Source organism: Mchenga conophoros, linkage group LG19, assembly GCF_057382185.1.
Source record: "Mchenga conophoros isolate Kocher_MC1m ecotype Shallow Benthic linkage group LG19, M_conophoros_male_GT1.1, whole genome shotgun sequence".
Classification (NCBI taxonomy): Eukaryota; Metazoa; Chordata; class Actinopteri; order Cichliformes; family Cichlidae; genus Mchenga; species Mchenga conophoros.
Genome location: NC_140544.1, coordinates 11070979 through 11089298, shown reverse-complemented (window position 1 = coordinate 11089298; position 18320 = coordinate 11070979). Strand labels below are relative to the sequence as shown.

The 18320-nt window shown below is 44.6% G+C and overlaps 2 protein-coding genes across 4 annotated transcripts in view; both read left to right on the top strand.

The window, feature by feature from the left end:
• The window catches only part of arhgef10 (Rho guanine nucleotide exchange factor (GEF) 10), a 45344-nt gene extending 39623 nt beyond the window's left edge, over positions 1–5721 (top strand). For all 3 annotated transcript variants that reach the window (XM_085258285.1, XM_085258284.1, XM_085258286.1), the window contains 3 exons: positions 3264–3386; positions 4358–4852; positions 4936–5721. In XM_085258285.1, coding sequence (XP_085114411.1) covers positions 3264–3386; positions 4358–4839 — 605 coding nt within the window. In that variant the 3' untranslated portion in view covers positions 4840–4852; positions 4936–5721. The remainder of the gene's footprint in view (positions 1–3263; positions 3387–4357; positions 4853–4935) is intronic.
• A 2078-nt stretch (positions 5722–7799) lies between these two features.
• kbtbd11 (kelch repeat and BTB (POZ) domain containing 11) lies at positions 7800–12229 on the top strand. The gene is made up of 2 exons (XM_085258287.1): positions 7800–8238; positions 8780–12229. The coding sequence occupies exon 2, from the start codon at positions 8871–8873 to the stop codon at positions 10782–10784; it is 1914 nt and encodes a 637-aa protein (XP_085114413.1). The 5' UTR covers positions 7800–8238; positions 8780–8870; the 3' UTR covers positions 10785–12229.
• Positions 12230–18320: the final 6091 nt, after the last annotated feature.

The following is an 18320-nucleotide window of genomic DNA, read 5'->3' as shown; positions in this document are numbered from 1 at the left end:
ATTATCTAACAGATGTAAATAATAAAAGCAGCCTGCTTCTGGACCTCACTATCCATATTAGCTAATGGAAGCCATGAAACCACAGAGGAAGCTGGTTGTGGGACAGACGGCAGCACATAAGCGCTTTCATCCTCTGGGCCTCGCCATTAAGAGCCGACTTCCTCTGATAAAAACCCGAGTCTCTGGCCTGTCAGCGAGCATTCAAATCGAGCTCTGCCGGCTTGTGTGGTCGCGACGTCCTTTTAATAAAGCAGTCACACGGAGGAGTTCACCTGTACTCCACTCTGTGTTTCGTGGCAGCATTTATCCCTGCAGGCTGCTGCTGGAGGACGGAGTGAAACCAAGAAATGTGCCGTTTCTGCACAAACTCTATTTGGAACGGTCAGCACGACGGCTGTCGATATTTTTAGACCGAGCGCTCGTTCAGCTGCAATTCTGTCCATCCTGTAATGTTTATTTACAGAGTCATCATAATGATATCAGCTTATCAGAAAGCAGGAAGTTCATTTTACTGTGAAAGGTCCTAATGCAATTTGGGCTTTTCTGCAGCTCAGAACGCAGGAGTGGAGATGGAATCGGGGCTGACTCGATCAAAGGAGCAGTGTTGAAAGTAGGACTTGCTCTAGGTGGGGTTATTCTCCTCATGTTCAAGCATGTTGGAGCAATTCTGCTGAGTCCCATCTTTGAACGGGAGCTCTTTACGCACGTCTGGCTAATGCGCTGTAATTGCATCATCATTTTCCCTGTAACGTATACTGTAGCTCGTGTTTCTGAAAGAGATTTAAGGTAAGTAGTGGTAGTTTCCACACTGGGAAGCCTGCTCGAGTTTTATTCTGGATATTTTCATTTCAATGAGACAGATGAGAGGAGACGCTGCTGGACATAAAGTTTCTCTATAAAACCGTCTGAATATTGGATGAAGTCGGGTTCAGAATCCAGAATTTTCCTGTCAGCAGCCGTAAAATTTCAATTTTTTCTGTTATTTTCATAAACAAAGCGTTCCGTGAACTCTGATATATGTAAATGTTCCCTGTAGGAAAATTTCCCAGCTAATCGCTCGCATGGAGGCAATTATTTGTTATATTGCACGTTTTCTGAATTCTGTTTTTTCTTTTTTCATTACAGAAGTCAAATCCTAAAATCTACACTGCATGAACAAAAACCTGTTTTTGCCTGTCATGTCTCCCTGATCTGCTCGGGATTAAACATGTGAGCGGGCAGCTCGGTGCAGAGCTGCACCTCTTAAGTAAACTGGAATGTGAGAAGTAAAAAAAGTGAAGGAAATATGGAAAAACCCAGTGAGAAGAGTGAATGGAGTTAGTGCTTGGTGAAAATGAGAGTAATATTTTTAGTAAACGTATCAAAGGGTGGTACTCCATCATGGGAGCAGGCTGCCTGTGATGATGTCTCAGAGGATGGTGGCGACTGGCTGGCTGCTGAGCTGAGGGACTAGCCTGCCTTTGTCTGCCGCTCGGTGACCTAAATAGGCAGCCATGCATGGCCTATTGGCAGGCAAACATTGGGGGGGGGTAAATAACACCTTCAGTTCTTCTCGTTTGTGTGCCACTGTTTTTTTGTTTTGTTTGTTTTGCACAAACTGCTGAATAAAGACGCACATTTCAGATCTGAAAGGCCCGAGTGGACAGGAGAAAACTGTGCAGCTGAACATGAAACAGCTCCTGTTATAACTTGTCTTAATCTGTTCTTCTCTTTGGCAGGATGCTAGACTAGCACTGAAATTAAGGGATTATTTGTGTTGATAAGCTGTAAATGATAACATGTGTGTCCCACATTACCTTCTAGCTAATGGTTTGTGGCCATTTTTAAGCCTTTCTATCATCACGTCCTTTGAATGTCTCTGCCAATAGAGAGAAACTGTAATTATGACTTCTCGTTTAGATTCACCACAGGTCTAAAATTAATGTCTCCAGATCTTTGGCTAACAATCACAGACCTACAGACTGATGACTGCAGGTATGAATCAGACCAAACCTGCCTTCAGCATTTCAGGGTGCGCGATAGAAGAAGTTGACGCTGCTGTTACTCACAATGTGCTGATCGGAGTTCTTTCCAGGCTGAAAGGCTGATGCAGGGTGTTTTTGCAGTGTTTGGGATTTACTCCGGCGTCCTGCTGCTGGTTGTCAAGACTAAGTGGCGATCAAAGAAGTGCTCTGGTGAAGGATGAAGGCCAAAGCCTGGTCGTGTTGCCGTTCACTCCGGGTTTATTTTAGTTCACCCTCTGGGTGGGGAACTCCAAATATTATGAAAGAAGGAAGTTGAGCAAGACCCCCAACCGGCAGTCTGCGTGCTTCTGCTAACTCTGGACTCTCATTAGAAGCACATGTGGTAAGACGCAGGCCCAGTACCTGCCCGCATATCTGGCAGGATTCCGGGAAGTGTGGCAGCGTGGAGCGTGCGCCTCATGCGAGGGGTCAGCTCTAGTGGGGAGGGTCAGGCAGATAGACTGGCAGTAATTTTGGCTAAAGGCCCGAGAGGATTACTTTGAGGGAGGAAATTCAAGTCAAGCTGTTGCAGCAGTAATGACTCACGACAGTCTCGCCGCCCACATAGCAGGACTGGAAGAGTGTTTTTACAAAAACCCCAGATCCTTATTACAGTCATAAAAAATATGATAAATATGTCTGACTGCATTCACGGCACCAAGTGGAGATGTTCTGAGATGAGTTCCAGGTTCCACGTAATAAGTCACTTAACAAAGGCGGTGAATTTATTGCTGCTGAAAGGTTAACCGAACAATCGCAGCTTTTAGCCTGCAAAGTGGCCTCACAGCGATGTCTGTGACCGCAGGAAAGGTCGGCTCAGATTGTTCTATTGTAACCGCCCGAAGTTTTCTGAATAGAGGCAGAGCTCCTTCGCTAATTGCTGCATTACGCCTCACTCCTTCTGTTACGTAACACTTTTGTGTTTGTTTGTTTGACTCAAAGCGACTATAATAGTTCACTTACTCTGTTCAAATACTTGAAAAGAGCTGCTTTTATTTAGGCTCCTCTCTATGTTGCCCTGGAGACAAGTGAGCGTTGAACATGATGGCTGCAGAGATTTTGCCTCGTACCTCCCTCCCTGCTTTGCACTGTGGTTTGTTGTTATGCAGCCTGGTAAAGTGACCCTGTGACTGTGCGCTCGGTGTGGGAGGATGCGTTTGCTAAGCTGCGTCTCATTATAAACACCTATCTGTGGTTTTACTCCAGAAAGCATTCATTCATTTAGGTGTGACTAAACTGATGTTTCTGCCTTTTCTGTAGGGAACCAGAGAGTGTCGGTGAGCAGTCTGCTGGTTTGTCATGGTCTGCTGCTGGTAGGGACCAACCTGGGAGTGACTGTAGCGCTCTCTGTCCCCAGGCTGCAGGGCATCCCTAAAGTAACAGGTAACACTCTAACATCACTGCATGGTGGGTGTATGTGGGCAGCTGTTTGGACCTGTAGTGCACTGACTACAAAAGTTACATTGTGCAACTTTTGTCCTCATTTCTGCTGTGAGACATTAAAGGTGCAGTAATAGACCAACACTATAGTCCCAAAATGATTCAGTCAACCATTCAAGTTACTGAATTCAGGTGTTCCAGTCAATTCAATGGCACAGGTGTATAATCCAGTCATGAACTTTCCTCACCACTAAATGTTCCAGAGTCAGCTGTTAGTGGGATTATAGCAGACCTCCGAAGTTCATGTGGCCTTCATATTAGCTCAGGAACAGTGTTTCCATGGTGACCAAGACTTACATCACCAAGCGCAATGAAAGCATCGGATGCAGTGGAGTAAAGCACCGGATTCTAGAGCAGAGGAGACGTTTTCTCAAAGTGACGAATCACGCTTCTCCATCTGACAATCCAATGGACGAGTCTGTGTTTGAGGGTTGCCAGGGCAACGGTACTCATCTGACTGCACTGTGCCAAGTGTAGAGTTTGGTTGGGGGGGGGTTTCTAGCAGTGGGGCTCTGCCCCTTCGATCCAGTGAAAGGAACCCTTAATGCTTCAGCATACAAAGACACTTTGGACAACTGCATCCTCCCAACTTTGTGGGAGCAGTTTGGGGATGGCACGACTGCACACCAGTGCAGGTGTGGATGAACTTGACTGGGCCCACACAGGGTCCTGATAGAACGACTTTGGGATGAATTAGAAATTTTAAAAAATCCCATAAACACTCCCCAACCTTGTGGAAAGCCTTCCTAGAAGAGTTGAAGCTGTTACAGCTACAAAGGTTGGTTTGACATCACATTTAGAACGAGGTGTCACTCAGGTTCATAGTGTACTGTGGAGTGTACCTGCATCTATGATAAACAACATGTCCAGGTTCAAGTCTGAGATTAACTTTGAATGTTCGTGCCCGTTCTTAGGTCGGGGCATGGTGTCCTTACATGCTCACAGCGGACCGGTGAAGTTCCTCACCGCCGCCGCTGCAGTGTGTAACCAGCCGTCAGGCCCACTGCAGCCTGCAGAGTCAAAGGATGTGGAGAGCACCCAGCCTCCATCAGACTCAGCCCCGACCCCCTCGCAGGGACGAGGGGTGTGGCTGGGAGAGGCGGGCTGCACTGCCATGGCTCTCCAGGACTCCCTGTCCTCCTCGTCCTGTGGCTCGCTGGCTCCATCCCAGGGTTCGTTGGAGCACGGGCCTGAGGACGGGGCCCTTTATGATGTGCTCCACGACCCGGCCCATCACCAGAGAGGCCGCCGCTCAAGTAAGGTGGATGTCAGCTCTCTCTTGGTGGTCTCTGGAGGTCTGGGACACCGCAGGGTCAACAAGAAGACCAAGCAGTCTCGCCATGAGGACACCACCTCTACCATCATGATCTGGCAGATCCCCTTACTCAACATGTGACTCCAGCACCAAGGTGGGAGGTTAGCATTAGTCATCAGCAGGTAATGTCTACATGAAGTATAGAAAACCTTACATGTACCTTTTTGTTTTCCTCAGGTGAATCCAGAAGTGCTGCACACAACAAGGTCTACTGTTAACACTTGACAGAATATTTGGGATCAATCAAAGCAACTAAGTGTCTTATTTAAACTGGAACGGGACAAAGATCCGAAAAACCAGGAGGAAATGACAGCTACCGAAGGTCGTACTGAGGACGGACCTGTAACAGAAACAGTCTCTGTTGCTACCGAGTGTTGGACGTTGCTCTGTAACCTAGCTAACACATTTCAGTGCTCTCCAGTGTTTCAGGTCCAACGTCTGGATCTGCAGTATTTAAATCAGTGTTGAAAAGAAATTAGGAGATAACAAGCGGCGGTCCAGACTGCTTGAAGACGCGCGAGGTATCTGCTGTCACGTGAACGTTTGTTGTAAGGTTAGAGCTGGTGTGTGTGTGTGTGTGTGTGTGTGTGTGTGTGTGTGTGTGTGTGTGTGTCCCCTTATGGAAACGATTTCCTCTTGTACCATCTCTGATGCTCAGACTATTATGTTAACAGAGAAAAGGGATTTTTAAAAAGGTAAACTTCAGATGAATAAAGAGTTTGTGAAGGCCTGATGAGGATCCCTGCTGGCCAGGTTTCTGTTCTTAAAGGGAGGAAAGACTTGCTGCCAACACCACAGATTTTCTTCTTTTTGTTTTTTACCCTAATTCACTTTTTTCTGGCATAACAATGTTTTAAGAAAATATATATAAAAGATTTATACTTTTCTCGTGCCTTTTATGTAATTATGTTTATTAACAAATCTATAAACGTTGTTTTATTGAGTAAACTTTTTTCCTTTGAAGTTTAGTGGAGATTTGTCACTTGTTCAGGTTTACAGAGGAGCACACTAACACACAGGCGGTCACATGGTGGTGAAGACATACAGTGTGCGAGACGACTCGGAGACGATCAGAGGGCCAAAGGGTGTCGGCGTGCCTCTGTGCTCGACTCTAACCTTGCACTGCGCTGTGATTGTGTGCAGCTATCGGTACATGCCAGGACTAGCAATGTGCCTGAGGGGCGGCAGGAACTGAGCCTGATGCAGCTCTTCCGGGATTTCTCCTGCTGCGGAGCAGAGAGGGTCAAGGCACTTTCTCTCATAACGCCCACGTCCACCATTGCACAACCAGGTTTCACTATGAGTTCTAACAAAAATAGACATTTGGACATGTTCCCACAATCCTCAGCAGCCCGGCCTGATTGCTAATACTGATCTGAGTTTTCTGGGTAGTATCTTATATGCTGCACCTACAGAATGTTGCATTAACTAGAAGTCAAACACAGATGATCTCATTGTAAGTAACCCAGTTATCAGGCTGTCTGACAGCTCTGCAACGGGAAGTCTTTTGTTTTCCGTCTGACCCTGAGGTTTCCATGGAGACGCTCATTTCATGTGCTTGTATCAGTCCTCGGCGAGGCTTTGTTCTGAAAATATCTGGCATTAAAACTCCCAGCTGAATGCCCTCTAATCTCACAGGGTTGATATTTGTTTGATGCCCTCGCCGTGGCTTCCCTCTATTTTTATATCTGAAGGTCAGTTGTTAAGACATGCAGCCTCCGTGGAGGAGAGGTCACAGACCCACGCTGCTGCTGCTCTGTGAGGCTGTCTTCTTTTAAACAAAAACATGAAATATTATACGGTTTGACTAAAAAGACCTTTATATATATGAGCAAAGATGGAAGATATTCAAAGAATACTGTAACAGTGCAGTGCTTTAGCGACCAATATAAAAGCCCGTTCAGGAAGAAGTAAATGCTCCTTTCTCCATGTTAAAAGCTTGTAACTGAAACATCTTCAAACACAGTTATCTCTGAGTCTTTTCCTCGCAGTATGAAGCACCTTGAGATCAGTTGTAAACTGTGTTACATAAATGTAATGGGACTGAACTGATCTGACAGAGCTCTGTCATTTTGTATAGATGAGCTCAGAGAGCATGGCTCATTCACCTGCCTGTATATGTTCTGCCACGTGCACACTGCAGGGTTTGAGTGGGAACATAATGAGAAGTCGGGAATTAATCAAGCTGAACATTCAAACGCTGAAATTCATCTTTCTGTTCAGGATTGCAAATGAATAACTGTAGTTATCAATAAATATAAAGCAACAATTATGTTCTAGCATTAAAAATATCATTTTGATTAGAGAGCTTGTGCATACTGGTGGATTAGCCCAAACAGAAACATGAGACATGACTTTGGTAATTACCAGTGCTGTTGATTCGGGGCAGATGTGGCATAAACACAGTGTAAGAAATCTGTACTGTACTGTATCTCATGCAGCGAAAGCCTCTTGGATTTGTTTTCACATTTTTTGATGTTAGCGGTCATTCCGTTGACAGGTTGGTGAATGCTTTGAATATATTTTCAGTGTTTTAGTTTTAAAGACGCTCAGCTGTGAGCTGCATCTCTGATGTGGAATGATGCCATGCTTTGGCTACCCGGGATGAGCCCAGCCATCCAGGACCTCTACGGGCTTTTTCCTCCATACGTCTTAGTGTGGGGACGTCACGGCTGACCCTCTGCAGGTTGTACCCACTGTCACAAAGTTTTCGCAGATCTCATTATTTCTGTATTATCACATATGAATTATACCGAAGCGGTCTTTTTAGTAGGGGTGTGTGTGTGTGTGTGTGTGTGTGTGTGTGTGTGTGTGTGTGTGTGTGTGTGTGTGTGTGTGTGTAATGCTTATATGAGCTTACAGATGTTACATGCACATGGACTTATATTTGACCCCCCGCGGTCCCCCCTCACACGGATCATGTGCAGGAATGCTGTGTCCAGCGCGCGCGCACAGCAGATGGAGGCACGCGCCGTTGAGTGTGGGGTTAACGCCGACCGATGAGGGCGTGGTCTGGGTCAATAATAACCACCTCGCTCCAGCCAGCTGTTCCTCAAATAAATAAAGACAACAAAAATCAACATCCGGAGTGCTCGTGGAGGTGGGAGCCTATCACTGCGGTCCTCTGCTCCAGCTTGGACGCGCGCATCGGCTCTCCGCACTTTCCACCGGAGGAAATTACACGTCCACGGCTGATCTGAAGGAGGTGTGACTTGAGATGACTGTTTGATCGTCCCCCTGCCTCGCCTCCGCCGCGGAGCTCCGGCACATTTTACAGGATGAGCGGATGAAACGGCAGCCCGGAGTGTCCGGAGGTAGAAATAAAGGTGACCGTGAATCGGAATCGACCGTGAGGTGAACTCGTCCCGGGGAGCTCAGGCTCGCAGCTTCATCGGGACTGTCTTACGTAACTGAGCTTTGTGCAGGGACGAGCAGGGAAAGCGCTGGTGTCGAGCTGTTGATCACAGCCAGAAAACGAAGGTAGGTCGCAGTTTACCGAGAACGCGCAAAAATCCATGCTTTGATTTCACATTGTGTTGCAATTACACGAAAACGCTTTAAATCCGACTCAGTTCTAATGAATGAGCAGCTATGGCTCGTTCGAGCGACGTTATCCTTGAAGGAAACAAACAGGAGTTTTGGACACAATTCCAAAAATCAACGTTTTCCTTCCTATTAAACATTATTCCATCGGAGTGCCACCATATGCGCATGCGTTCTGCATGTGTACAGATTACCACATAGAGAGGACAGGGTGATTATTGCAGTGGGCAGTTTGCAGAAGCTGCATGTCGGGATTACTTGTGTTTCTTTGTTGAGCTGCAGATGTTGCTCAAAGGCTGTGCGTGATGGCAAATCATTACTGGCAGCAAAAAGTCTTTTTCCTTCAAATGTTTTCAAGATATTAGAGAAAGGGCGCCCCTTAGAGAGCGAGAAAGTCTTTGCAGCTTCCAGACGGGTTCTTTTTGTTCTAGTCCACTGGATGTTGATTAAATTCCCTCTTTGTTTTCTCCAACTGTAGGTGAAGAGAGAGGAATCCCCTCACAGCTTTGTCCGTCCGCTCAGCATGATCAGTGAGAACACCGTCTCCCATCACCAGTGAGTACATTGAGATGACTGAGGGCCACAGGCAGGGAGGAGGGGCTGTCACTGTGGAGGCTGATGCCATTCTCCACACGGCGAACTCGGACTTTATCACGCTTACTGACAAAAACAGGAATTTATGTCCAGGGTTCGTCCAGGGATTCCTGCAAGATGAGCCTGGCTTCAGCCCTCCTCCAGGGTTTGAAAAGGAATACCTGCTGGATGGAAGCCTGATGGAGAATAACCACACTGATAACCAGAAAGGTGGCAGCTCGTACATCTCGAGTGCTGATCGGTTTTACCTTTCAGGTGACAAGGAAAGTCCAGAAGCCCCACCTCACACTGGCTCCAATCACATTGCTGGCATGCAGCAAAACTGTGCAGGTGGCGAAATCCCCAACGGCGCCCGAGCTAAAGTGTCCTACAGTGCAGATTCCTCCATACACCTGCCCAGCCAGGCCCAACAGGAAGCCGATCAGCCGGCTCTAAAATCAATCCTGGCGCACAGGGACGGCAGCCAGGAAGCTGGAAACACACAGCCCCACAGTGAGCCCGACTTAGTCATAGAGGTAGGTGGGCAGACGATCAACGCTCACAGGTCTGTCCTAGCTGAGAAGAGTGACTACTTCAAAGCACGGCTGTCACGCAACATCCTGAAAGTGAAGGGTATCAGTTATAAGACTTTGTCCACGTTGATAGACTATGTGTACACTTCAAACATCAGTGTTAGCAAAGACAATGTAGTCGATGTCATCACGGGGGCTAAAATCCTGCAGATCCCCTGTGCCGTCCAGGCAGCTATGGACTCCATGTCTGAACAAATCACGGCGGAGAACTGCTACGAGATCCTCACCATCGCCAAGAAGCAGCGGCTGAGTGAACTGAAGGAGACCGCCTACGGATTCATGAGCGACAACTTCCTCCAGGTCCTCAAAGACCCCGCCGCGTACGGGCGTTTGACGGGATCCGAGAGGGATCTGATTCTGAAGAAGAGAATGGAGGGGAGGAAGACTCTGATGGTTGCAGAGATAAACGACGTGTTCGACAGAGTTGGGAGCCGGCCCCCGAGTCGCTGTGGCAGCCGGCCACAGAGCCCCTTGTCGGTGGGGTCTTTGGAGGAGAACCATATGATTTACCACTTTAACGAGACAGCAAATGACTGGAGACCTTTGACTGCCATGCCCGAGGACGTAAATACTAAAGGCTGTGGGATCTGCACCATGTATAACTACCTGTTTGTGGCCGGGGGAATAAAGGGCTACGGGGACAAAGGCAAGGTTTCAGACAAGGTCTTCTGTTACAACCCTATAACCAACCGCTGGGCCGAGGTCAGACCTCTGAACCAGGCCCGTGCCCAGCTAAAGCTCCTATCTATGGATGGCTATCTGTATGCCATTGGAGGGGAATGTTTGTTTACGGTGGAAAAGTACGACCCTCGAATGGACCGCTGGACGACAGTAGCCCCCTTGCCCAAGGGAGCCTTTGCAGTGGCCCACGAGGCGACCACCTGCAGTGGAGAAATTTACGTATCGGGCGGCTCTCTTTTCTACCGCCTCCTCAAGTACGACCCTAAGAGAGACGAGTGGCAGGAGTGCCCCTACAACAACAGCAGGAAGAAGTCCACTGACATGGTGGCGCTGAAAAGCTTCATCTACCGCTTTGACGTCAGCCGCGAGCAGGGGATCAACGTCTTCAAGTACAACACCATCGTGAAAATGTGGCACGACTGCATGTCGCAGAGGCTCGGGAGTCACTTACCCTTCAGGTGTGCCGTCATCGGGAACTGCATCTACTGCGTGAACAAAAGCCAGACTCTCCAGTTTGTAGTGGAGGAGGAGAACGCCTACTTTGTTGAGGAGACGCTGAGGGCACCTCTGGAGGCGAAAGGCGTTCTTTTTCCGTTTGTTCTCACTTTGCCCGAAAAGCCTGAAAGAGTTGCGTAGCGTGTCTGTGCGTGTGTTTGTGTATGTGTGTGAGAGAGAGAGAGAGAGAATAACACAATAAATGTGTCATAGTAAGCCTGCAATAAGCAGAAGACCTTATGTACACTCTTCAATGTCAGCTTCCTATCTCAGTGTCTCATTGCCTGCTTGCAATCGAATGTGTGTATTTGCATGGCGCAGTAATGCATCTGCAGGGTCGAGCCTTAAAAACAAACCTTTTTTTTAATGTTGAACGAATGCAACGATATTAGTTTCTGCAGATAATGACACGATGAAAGTGATTAATTTGTGCGCTAATATTTTGTTTGGTGACTTTTTTGTAGTTTTAGATATTACTGTATTAACTAGCTGACCTGTGACTGGTAACATAAGCGAGTGTTTTATTGATGGAAGCTGGAAGCTGTTCTAGTGCGCTTTATGAACGACACACACAGGTTCTATGCAACGAGTGCTTCTGCTGTAATGCTGTTTGTAGTTATTGTGAGTGGAATCTGGAAGAAGTGTAGTTCTCTTCAAACACCAAGTTTTCGAAACCACCCCAATAAGGTCCCCGCCACACTAAAGCTAAAGCTTTATATTTATAAATCAGAAATTGAAGCCATTATGATCAAATATGTATAAATTACATGTATCTATTTTGCATATGGTGCATACTCTACATTTAGCCAAAGATAACTACCCCGTCAGGCTCTATTAAAACCAACACACTAACTTTTCTTTTTTTGTTTTTCTTTTTTTTTAAAGGATTTCACTACTTTTGTCACTACAGGAAAAACCTAAAGCAATAGCATTCCTGCACAGCACACAGGCCTGTGGTTTGCAGCTCACAGGCAGGTTCAGGAAAGTTTAAGGACGCAGGTTACTCCCCGTGTGCACAAAGACCCTCTGCTACAGGTTTGTATTCACATGCCAGCTGATTACTTTAATTCATGCTTAGCTTTCAGGTCAAAGGTCAGATCTGACACTACATTGCCTTCAGTCAGTCTAGTAAAAAGGAGATCCTGATGATTCTGCACCAACGCTAATAAGCCATGTTGTTCTTGCATCTGTGCACGTGAATACACACGCTACTCTTCTTTTGGACATTTTACAGCATTCGTGGTTGCTTCAGTAACACAGTGGGTGTTTTGTACGGAAGCTAGTGCTGATATATTCCTAAAATCGAACTGCTTTTGATAATGTTTGTAGAAGTGTCTCTGAGCAATCAGTGCGACTCAGACAAAAATGGATGTGGTCTTGATATTTGGACGGCTGGAACCTGTAGATTTTGTGAATTTATGTGGGGCGTTTGGTAGTTAGAATCTGCTGCTGTGATGATCGGTGAATTAATGCAACACAAGACAACGGCTTCCTGTTCATGGCATTTGGAGTGGGCTGAGAAACGAGCTGTGGGATAATGTATATCAGAACTAAGTGCTTCAAATAAAATATTTTATGTCTGAAACTGATCTGGTGTTTTGAATATGTTTCTGTGGTGATGGGGAAGGGTGCCAGCCTTCTGGTTAATCTGCCATGGAGCTACACTGCCATCTTGTGGACACTGCTGTAATAGCACCAAATCTATGACCTTTAGAGCAGTGGTGGGGAACAGTTCTGCAGGTTTTAGATAAAACCATGGTCAACACAAATTGGATTAGTTCATTACCAGGCCTCTGGAGAACTTGAAGATATGTTGAGGAGGTCATTTAACCATTTGAATCAGCTGTGTTGGATCAAGGACGCATCTAAAACCCCCACCCCGGCCTTACAGGAAACCCTGTGTTATTATTTTAGGCTTATATAAATGTATCTAAATTTCCATTACCTTCAGATTTCATCATAATTCAGTTATTACTGAACGACCTACAAACTTAATTCTCAATATAACAGGAAGTGTTGAATATATTTATGACAATTTACCATCTTTTTATATTATTAAACCTTATCAAGAGTTTTTCCATGTTAATATTGTTATTAAACAAAGCAACAGTGATATGCCTGTTTGTATTCACGAGTATTAAAAAAACACTGATGCAGTGTGTGTATAATTTTAATGTCATATAAATAATCTGTGGTCAGGATCCAGTTTAAATTTTCTGACTTGTTTTTAAGAGTCTCCACAGTTTGGTTCTCCTTTACCTGACAACCCGACGATCCTACCCGAGCCTGAGGTCTGCGAACTGGCTGCTCTTAGATATTTGTAGATCCGGGCTTGAAAGCAGAGGTGATCGAGCCTTTTCAGTGGTGGCTCCCAATCTTACCTGTTCACATCAGAGCCCTCCAGTCTTTCACTCACTTTAAAACACTAGCTGAGTGGACTGTCTTGGCTGTTATTATGCAAACGCAGTCTTTAAAATTGTTTTATTTGAGTTTTATTGTTGATGTAGTGACAGTTATATATATAGTGTATATTTGCTAGTGTATATTTTGGTCAACATAGGTTATTTAAAATGCGCTACAGAAATAACTCTGACTGGACTCGACTTACAGGACACATAGAATTTGCTTCTGTGGTTTGGGGGGTTTTGTCAAAGTTGATGAAATTACGAATCCAGAAAAGTACCAGCAGATTGTGATCCACCATGCAGGTAACCCCTGCACAGCATAGCAATGATCCCAAACACACTGCTGATGCAATAAAAACATTGCCGAACAGGAAAACACGGAATGGAAAAGCAGTGTACATCCAGAGAGGAGCTTGAGATTATCCTTCAAGAAGTCCGGGGAGCTATTCGAGATGACTGCTTAAAGAAATCTACCTAAGATGGTTCAGGCTGCGCTGAAGAATAAAGGTGGTCATAGAATATTTCAAAGCTGTTAGAAATGCAGAAACGTCATGCATGTTTTCCCATGTTTCACTAAATCACTGCAACTATTTCAGATTTTTCTACCAAAATGTGAAGAAACGAGGGATGACTGAAGACTTCTCCACATCACTGAAACCATAAGAGCAATTAAAAATTAAATAATAAAAAATAACAGGAAGAGGAAATGCCTCTACGTGGTGGGAACAACCCGAATGAGCTGATGATAATTTACCAACAGCTCGCAGCAGATGGCCCCGCCCCTTCCTGAGCCTGGTTCTGCCGGAGGTTTCTTCCTGTTAAAGGTTTTTCCTTCCCACTGTCACCAAAATGCTTGCTCATAGGGGGTCATCTGATTGTTGGGTTTTTCTGTGTGTATTATTGTAGGGTCGACCTTACAGTATAAAGCGCCTTGAGGTGACTGTTCTTGTGATTTGGCGCTGTGTAAATAAAACTGAATTGAATAAAACATTTTACTCGTGAAATGAGGGGACATTTTATCATTCTACATAAAATATTATGAAACAGATTAAATACAATACAGTACACATATACTGCATCAATAAACACAGCTTACAAGTTACAGTGTACTGTGGTCCACTTAAAACTCCAAACAGCACCAGCATGTGGACATGTGCTGAGAAAAGCTCAAATCAAAATCCAATTATCTGGTACATTTATAGATATACCAATGCATGTCTGGAGGTGTGTCTCCTGTGCCCAGCCTGTCCCTGTAGATCAGGAGTGGGGACCTCCAGGCCTCGTGGACCGGTGTCCTGCAGGTTTTAGATCTCACCCTGGATCAGCACACCTGGCATAAATGATCAGTTCATTAGCAGGCCTCTGGAGAACTTCAAGACATGTTGAGGAGGTCATTTAGCACTTTAAATCAGCTGTGCTGGATCAAGGACACATCTAAAACCTGCCAGACACCAGCCTTCGAGGCCTGGAGTCCACCTGCTGTAGGGCCTGGTTCCATTGGAAGTCTTATCCTGCTGAAATGGAGTTCTTCCTCGCCGATATCGCCAGTTGCTGCTCGTGTTTTTGTTGTGTCAGAGCAACCTGTAACGTGGTTTAAGAGCATGAACCAAAGGACGTCACCGCTGTGTTACTTCCACATGAATCAAAGCAGGGTCATCAGTAACATAAATGGGTCAAAGACATGTTGTTTATATGCACAATCAACAAAACAACAATAATTTTTTGCCTTCATTTATATAAATGAAATCCAGAGTTTGGGTGGGAGTAAATAAATATTTTATGCATTTAAATTTTATCTGTGGCGAAATATTGGTGATTGTTCTGTTTTTTGGCATTTTAATAATTTCTTTCATAATGTTTTTCCATATTTTGGATGAAATTGGTTCACATTTCTCTTGAAATTCGCTCTGTCGGCACTGGAGGGCAGTGTGAGCCTGATGAAAACCAAGCTTTTTCCTGCCGTGCCTGAGCTGCTGCTGGACTGTCACAGCTACTTTACAAGCAGGTTGGGCTGCAGCCAGAACAAGTAGCCCCTCATGTGTAGTTCACTTAAAATTGGATTTACCAACAATGCATAAGAAACCTACAATTAGATACTATCATCTGGAAGGCTCAAACAGGTTCGGCACGACTACTTACTTATATAAGAAAATCCTGCATTACCTGTGGGCCTGCTCCACCTTTAGGGCGGAACCGTGTCAGAAATGTAATAATGTGGTTAGAGAACCGGCTGATGCGTCGTTTGGGCTGTTGGTTGCTAAAACCTCTAATACCAGATGACGTTTGGCTCATTTATTGTCTCATCTGAGTTAACTGCGCAACGAATAGATGTTAGTTTCAGGGCTATAATAAAGCTGGTCTGAGAGGGAACTAGATGTTCTTCAGGGATCTGTTCCCAAGCTTTAGAAAATCTAGTTCATGACAGAGAGATAAAAAAAAAAAAAGAATAATTTATATAAATGTATAGCTTCATAGTTACACAATTAAAATCATCTGCAACTCAGCAAAAACGTAAGTTGTTACTTCAGTTTATTTTTTAAACGTATTTTTACAGAACGCTATTATTTTATTAATTCCTGTTTCAATGTAGCATTACTTTGGAGATCATCCCTGGCTACTGGCTAATGTAGCTAATAAACAGTGTTTGCTAGGTTCAGGGCTGTCATAGACTGATTACTTAAAGGTAGGGCTGGGCCATATTATACCGTTCACGGTAATACCGGTATAATGTTAGGCAACGATAGGAAAATGAAATATCGCGATAGAATGGGAGTAAAACGCGCATGCGCAGTGCCTTTGTTTTCATACGCACATGGCCGATTGTTGAGTGAAACAGATGAACCAGAATTGGTTTGTAAAAATGGTGCAACTTCAGTGATGTGGAACTGGTTTGGTGTTTGTCCGTCAGATACACAACAAAGCACATTTTTTTTGCAGAACATGCAAGCGGCCGTTGTCATTGTCATATTTGTCGGACTAAGATGCTCTTAAATCTGGGAGTAATCTGGGTCCTAAACTCCGTATGCTTCAGGTCAAACAACACTGCAGCATCACTTAGAGTTAAAAACTGTCTAAATTCTTTCATCTTTAATAAAACGATCAGCATTGCTGCTTTACCAGGTGTAACTATAAAGTTTAACTTCCAGGCATCCATGAAAACAAAAGTTATTACATTTAACGGAGTTAGAAGTTAGCAGGAAGCTAGCGGAAGTTAGCTCGCTAGTTTCGCTAGTTACCTAAGCATGATATTGCATGTTCTGACGGAGAGATTTCTGAAAAAAATCAGACGTACACCTCTGCTATCACTTCCAACATAAATGAAGACAGGAAACTAAACAGCAGTGACGTTTGTAGGGTTACTGAAATTGGTCTAGCTGATATATAATGATGTGCTACGTAATCGCTAGCGACACAGCTATGTTAGCATAACATAAACAGTGAAGCTGGAGGACGAACACTAACACTTTTCCACTTATAAAAGTTAACGTGAAGGTTCTTCATGGTTAGAGACAAATGCAATCGCATGGCAGGATACTGTAAACGGACCAAACTTCAGTCAGGAGAACAACTGAGATAATCCATCCACAATACGAGGTTAGTCATTAATATACTGCAACAACATGGGAATAGAGCAGCTGCCAGAGAAGTCAACATTAATGAATCAATGGTACAGAAGTGGAGGAAGCAAGAAGAATGAGTTTAATAAAGTTTGATTTATCTGACTGCTTTGTTTCGCTTAATGTGCCTTATAATCCCGTGCACCTTATGGTGCGAAAAATACGTACTGCACACTGCAGTTTAATGTTGCAAAGCACCTCTTTTTAACTTCAGTGGATATTATACATGGTTATGCTCAGGATATGTCAGCCCATTTCTACTGGAAATGCCTTTTGGTTAAACTTTCAGCAAGGAATTTGCATTTGCACTGTTACATTTTTATAAAGCTTTAATGTACATAAAAACCAGCTTCTTGTTTAAGTGAAAATAAATGGAAGGTTGTCTTTTTGCGCTAGTAATGTTGTGGAGTTGTATTTTGTCTCGCATCAATTATATCGTCGGTTATATCGTTATCGCAAATTTTCAAATATATATCGTGATAAATATTTTTGGCCATATCGCCCTGCTCTACTTAAAGGTTAACATTAACTTTGCTTTAACAGCTTGTAATCGGTCAAAATGCTAGTTACGCTTCATTAGGTGCATCTGTTCAACGGCTCTTCGTGTTCAGCTATGCAGACATGGTCACAACAAGCTGCCGAAGTCCAAATGGAGCCTCAGCTTGGAGAGGAAGGGCCTGAGTATTTTAAAAACTGCTGATCTGCTGGGATTTTCTCACACAACCAGAGAACTGAGAATGACCCGCTGTCTCAGGGAAGGACAGCAAACTAAGGCTACAGTTCACATGGACATTGCTTTCAGATGCTTGATTTCTGCTGCAACTTTCAGAGGGTAGGTTCAGATGTTGGTGTAAATACCATGAAAGAATGGCTCCATCCTGCCTTGTATCAGCAGTTCAGGCTGCTGGTGGTGTGAAGGTGTGGGGGATATTTCCTTGGCACACTTAGGGCCTCTTAGTACCAACTGAGCATCGTTTAAACACCACGGCTTTATAACCACAGTACTTATCTTCTCTTAGTAGCATAACGTGCCATGTCACAAAGCTCAGACTGTTTCAAAATGGTTTCTTGAACATGACAATGAGTTCAGTGTACCCTAATGGCTTCCACTACAACCAGATATCAGTCGAATTAAGCACCTTTGGGATGCAGTGGAACGAGAGAGATTCTCATCATGGATGCAGGCGACAAATCTGCAGCAGCTGTGTGAAGCTCTCTGTCAATATGGACCAAAATCTCAGAGGAATGTTTCCAGCAGCCTGTTGAATCTGTACCATAAACAATTACAGCAGGTCTGAAGGCAAAAAGTCCAACCTGGTACCAGCAAGGTGTAACTAATGAAGTGGCTGGTTAGACTATGTCATGGTCCTGAGTTCTGCTTCATGTTTTCACTGTAGTGTTAAGTTTTTTGGAAAAGGGTTATATTTTAGCTTTATTGTCTAAAACTTTTGAATTTTAAATTAAAAATGATGATGTTCTTTGGATTTAGGCAACGCAGTGGTTAGCACTGCTGCCTCACAACAAGAACGCTTTGAATCCACCTGTGTTATCCCTGGATGAACAACCTGTCTGGGGTGTAACCCGCCTCCCCATCTCCCCCAACTCTTACCTGTGCTTACCTGAGACAGTGTGTCATTCTCAGTTCTCTGGTTGTG